This window comes from Austrofundulus limnaeus, unplaced genomic scaffold (assembly GCF_001266775.1).
Source record: "Austrofundulus limnaeus strain Quisiro unplaced genomic scaffold, Austrofundulus_limnaeus-1.0 Scaffold36, whole genome shotgun sequence".
Classification (NCBI taxonomy): domain Eukaryota; kingdom Metazoa; phylum Chordata; class Actinopteri; order Cyprinodontiformes; family Rivulidae; genus Austrofundulus; species Austrofundulus limnaeus.
In genome coordinates this window covers 2,566,386-2,572,037 of record NW_013952438.1, presented here as the reverse complement: position 1 = coordinate 2,572,037, position 5,652 = coordinate 2,566,386, and the positions used below count along the sequence as shown (strand labels likewise).

The 5,652-nt window shown below is 40.0% G+C and overlaps 1 protein-coding gene across 2 annotated transcripts in view; it reads left to right on the top strand.

Moving 5' to 3' along the window:
- Positions 1-5,652, top strand: part of ttc33 (tetratricopeptide repeat domain 33) — a 21,122-nt gene that overhangs the window by 8,706 nt on the left and 6,764 nt on the right. For both annotated transcript variants that reach the window (XM_014006610.1, XM_014006611.1), the window contains one exon: positions 587-668. In XM_014006610.1, coding sequence (XP_013862064.1) covers positions 587-668 — 82 coding nt within the window. The remainder of the gene's footprint in view (positions 1-586; positions 669-5,652) is intronic.

The following is a 5,652-nucleotide window of genomic DNA, read 5'->3' as shown; positions in this document are numbered from 1 at the left end:
CCTAACCCTGACCATATACTCTAAAATTAACCTCACAGAAACTTACCTGACCCTAAAACTAACCTAAACCTTGGTCCTAAACCTAACCCCACAACTGTAACATGCATTTGGACCCGTGGGGACCTGACATTGTTCCCCACGACTCACTTCGATCCCCACCTGGCTGCTTTTTTTGTAAAAAATACCCCATGTTGTAGGAAAAACCCGTACACACACACACACACACACACACACAATCACGAGGGCAAAGGGTTTACTTAAGTAGAGGCATGAGTCAGACGGATTTCACAAAAGCTTGTTTTCATAAACAATCAGGGCAAATCACCTCATTATGTCCCCTGACCTAACTTTATTCCTGGTTACACACAAGTCAAATATTAAGGCAGAGACAGTGAAACTGAGTGTCCAGTTGCATGGCTTTATGGGATTATTGGTTGTGGTTCATCTAGCAATACAAATCTCTGTTTCACACCACAGGGCACATTTTACCAGTAAGCTACGTTTTGTGTACCGTTCAAAGTGTCTGTTTTCAAATGATCCATCAGTTTTCTCTGTTGGATCTGAACATAGTGTGTGTTTTCTTTAGGCACTGGGAGGCCATCAAGAAGTGGGACGAGGCTATTCAGCTGACTCCAGACAACTCATCGCTGTATGAAATGAAATCTCAGGTACATTTTATACGATCGTTTACCACAGGCTTAATTTTTCAACATAGCAGTTTTAAAATAAGGTTTGACTTTCAAATTATATTCTAGCCTACAATGAGAAAGCTACAAAAAGGATGACAATCAGTGCAGAAGGAACTGAAATATAGTTATTGTAATTCTACACATATTAGTCAAAAATATAAATTAGCTTTTTAGTCTTTGTACTTCAGTCTCAAGTGGCACCCGTCATCACCATCATGATAATCATCCCCAAAATGCTTTGTGTCAGTAACAAATGGTGACATGCTCAAGACAAAAAATGTAATAAACAGACAATTTTTAAAGTAATTGGATGTTTTCACTTGACAAACAACAACTTTGAGTAGAATACAGAAATAACATATGGCCAACATGAACAAGTATTCAGGGATCCCACTGGTGTACATGGAGTGTTGGATAATGTTTAATACTTCTGTTTAATTACTAAAGCTTTATATCTAATGGTACAATATTTTCCTCAGGAGTTGCTAACAATTCATAGATCTCATGACATACAGTTGCAGTGTATTTGTTGAATAAAATTTGAGGTATTTACACGTGTTTCTAGTTAGGGAATAAGAAGCACATTTACAGTTGTAGTACAAAACACATTTATACTGAATTGTTTCTTAAATCGTTTGTGTTCTTGCCCCCCTCCCTTTATTATTATTTTTTTAAAGACTGGTATGTTGGTCTCTCAAAGCTTTTCCTTCTTTTCTTCTCATCTTTGGACGTCCAAATAATAAAAGAAGAGGAAAAAAAGTTTCTCCACACAAAGTCCTGAGACGTAATCAGACAAAACAGAGCTCTTCCATATTATTTTTCATTTGTTATAACTAACACAATAAAAACTAACACAATAGAGCCTCTTCTTGTAACCACAGTCATTTGGAGTATTATGCACCTAATATGATATGATCCACTGCAGGATATTTGAGAAGGAAATCATTAGTGGAACAGGCCTGCAGAAACACTACCCAAGGTTTTTTTTTCTCCCTTTTTCTGCCATGACTTACAGAAACACAAACAGGTTTCAGATTACTTTTCCTAAAGCTCTAGTGTTTTTGACCATGTACAGTACACACTCCATTGTATGTATTGTTTTTTTTATATACATCCATAAATTGAACAGAAAGTTTCGGAGCATTTCTCAGATTTACACCAGTGGCTCAAATGACGTCTATGATGACAAAGACACTGACGCAGTTCTTCTCCTCGCTGTTTTCTTCCGATTTAATTCAATCACTAAAGTCCCAATACATCTTGTCTCATAATTGTCTGAAACTCGTGCAATTTGTACAACTTTCACCACTTTAATGTTTACCAGCATTCAGGGCATCCCTCTAATAACGAGAAGTATTCCATCCGTCCATTTTCTGTACACGCTTCTTCCTTTTCAGGGTTGCATGGGTCAATGGTGCCCATATCCAGCAGTCACAGTGCGAGGGGCGGGGTACACCCTGGACAGGTCGCAAGTCCATCACAGAACAAGAAGTATTAGTTTTACATTTTCTTTCTAAAACACTCTGGTGTCTCTGTTTCACAATCTGCTGTTATGAGGGGGGAAATAACAGAGACAAGAAATAACAAGTCAAACATGAACGAAAGTATTTTTATGGAGGTGATTGAGTTTAGTTCAACACTGTTAACATGTAAGTACAAATAAATGCACAAGTTAATTCTAGAGAGAGATCTAAAGCCTAAATAACTGTGCTGTTGTTTTTACATACAGCACTTAGGTTCTAATAGAGAAGGGCTTCAGGGATTAGGGATTTAAAGGATTTAGGAAATTTAATTTAACAAATCGATGATGTCCTTTTTAAACTTACACTTACAGAAAAACATACTGAAATTAGCTGCAACCAAATTAGTTCTGACCTTATCTTAGGGCGGCTATGGTGGAGTGGTTAGAGCAGTCGTCCCATAACCGGAAGTTCGCCGGTTCGATCCCCCATTCCAACCGTCTCTGTCGTTGTGTCCCTGGGCAAGACACTTCACCTGCCTTGCCTACTGATGGTGGTCAGCAGATCCGGTGTCGCCGGTGCATGGCAGCTTTCTGTCAGTGTGCCCCAGGGCAGCTGTGGCTACAGTGTAGCTTACCATCATCAGTGTGTGAATGTGAGTGTGAATGGGTGAATGTCTGTAAGTGTAAAGCGCTTTGGGGTCCGGAGTGACTTGATAAGCTGCTATAAGTTCAGTCCATTTACCATATGATGGTAAATATTTGATCAATTAATTGTAAACTTTTATTTTCTGATCGACATCCAATGATGGGAATCTTTGTACATTCCTTTACAGGGGTGTCAAACTCTCTAAGGACCAAATGAACATTGTGGTGTAAGTTGTAATTAACTGACTAAACACTAAACATCTCTTGTTTCATTACCATGGCTGAGCATCACTAACAAACAATAACAGAGCTCTACGTGGTATTTTGTGCTGAGAAACAGTGTCTGTTGAGTTGTGGTGAGTAGCTACCATTTTGAATTCTGAACTCTCCCACTTTTAAACAAGGAATTCCCACTGCAGGGGCGTGCCAATTTAAATTTCTGATTGTAAGTGGGAAATTCTCACTTCCCAGTACAAATGGGCTGCAGCAAAAGTATCCAGTGAAAATGCAGGGAAATTGAGATTTTACATGGTGAATTTCACAGGATGAAAGCTCCTGGCTACTTTTGAGCCTTGTGCACCTCCAGCCAGTGATGGGACGCTGTAATTTCACAAGTACAATAATCAACATGCATTATGGGAGATGTAGTCTATGGTCAGTGCTGGCTTTAAAGCACTATACACTTACTTTAAGGCAGTACATATTTGAAGCTCTCGCAGGCTACATAAAATGCCGTTGTTGGGCACATTTGGTTTGCGGGCCTTAGGTGAAACGTGCTTTATTGTGATGAAGGTTTTTTTAGTATTAAAAAATAAATGATTTCAACATGAAATAACAGAAAACGTAAAAGTGAAATTTGAAGCTTGAAACAAGAAACTATAAGCTTTGAAAAAAGTACTTCAGCATAATTTACTCTAGCCTCTTTCTTTGGCTCATTTTGTTATGAATGTATCCCTGTTTTCAGAATCAGAATGCTTTATTGATTGGTGGGGGGAGGGTTGCAATTATTACAGCTTCAACCGTTCAAGTAAGCATTAGAGATAAAATATGAAGGAAAAGTTACAGTTCAGAACACCCATTCAGAAGAAGGCAGAACACAACAAACATAGGAGAACAGGTTCCCTGGGTCATGCAGCCACAGATCCTGCACAAAACAAGGATCATCTTCATGAAGACATAATGAGGGGGGTGCAGCCCTTAAAAGAAAAACTAAAAACCACACAAGGGAAGATGAGGAAAAAAAACAAAGCATCATATTCTATCAACAAATGTGACACACTATGATGTTTATTAAAAACAAAAACCTCTGCACAGAGCACATTTATTAGCCAGAGGAGTAAGTGAGTTTAGTGGTGTGTGTATCTGAAGCCATGAGTGTTGTATGCACTTGTGTGAATATCTGAAAAATGAGCCCGAAGAATCGAGTCCCCAAAACTCGGCAGCCATAGTCCAGAATATGGACGTTAACTGTTCATTCTGCGCGGCCCTCAGCTTGCTCCAGGAACCAGATCACAAACGGGGGGCAGACCCTCAGTTGATGTAAACATCCAGGAAGAATTTAGTTCATAGCTCTTCAAGGCCATGTAGAGGGAGAGCCAAATCTGTAATCAATTGTTTTGGGAACAGAAGAGCCAGGCAGAAAACAACAATTTTCCATGAGCCTTAATGTCCGCTGGTACAACTCAATGTGGCGAATCCAATCAGACAAATAATGTGGACAAATTCCACCGAGCCGAGCTTTCAACTTTCTCCAAGATCAATTCCATCTCGCCAGCAAAGTTCCAGGAACCACAGCTGGTTCGCGACCCTCAGCAGAACCGCTTGCAGACCGAGTCCAGCTCGCACAAGGCAAAAGTCTGAATTCTGATAGAATGGCAATCCTTCATAATGGTCAGGCAGCCAGGAAATGAACAGCCACCGATGCTGTTTTGTAGAAACACCAGGAGACCACCAAACCAATCTGTAGAATCCAGTGATCAGAATCCAAATAAATATCCAGAACAGAGGTCCCACTTTTGACATGTCCTTCCATGGCAGAAAACTTTGTATAAACACTCTGGGGAACCAAATGAACACAACAAACAATAGGCATACTTTAGCATCTATACAGTGTAAATACAAATAAAAATGTACTCTGAAGCTAAAAACAGTATGACTGCTGCAGAGGTCCCATCACATATCATTAGATGACATAAGAATAGGTGATGATAGTGATATTGCACGTTAGTTTAAGGTATTGTAGATAAATAAAGTAAACAGGTGTATTAAAGTGACAGATGACTTGTGGTTTCACATGTTTCGGGCGGAGTTAGAGTTTGAATGCCACCGGTAGGAACGACCTTCTGTGGCACTCAGTGGTGCATTTAGGTGCAATGAGCCTTGCACTGAATGTGCTTCTCTGACTCCTAACAGTGTCGTAGAGAGGGTGATAACTGTTGTTAACAGACTCATAGAAGATCCTGAGCACCGTCCGGGAGATGTTGAAGGACCTCAGACGTCTCAGAAAGTAGAGACGACTTTGGCCTTTCCTGTGGGCAGAGTCTGTGTTTTTGACCCAGTCCAGTTTATTATCAATATGTACCCCCAAATATTTGTAGTCTTCCACTATGTCCATGCTGACCCCTCCGATGGACACAGGGGTCACTGATGTCTTGTTCCTCCTCAGGTCCACCACCAGCTCCTCGTTTTATTTACAGTGGTTTGCAAAAGTATTCATACCCCTTGAACTTTTCCATATTTTGTCACATTACAACCACAAACATAAATATATTTCACTGGAATTTAATGCTCCTGTTGTCCTCATTTTCTGTATGCACCCTTTGTCCTCCGGGTCAAAATGACCCGTCTCCACTAAAT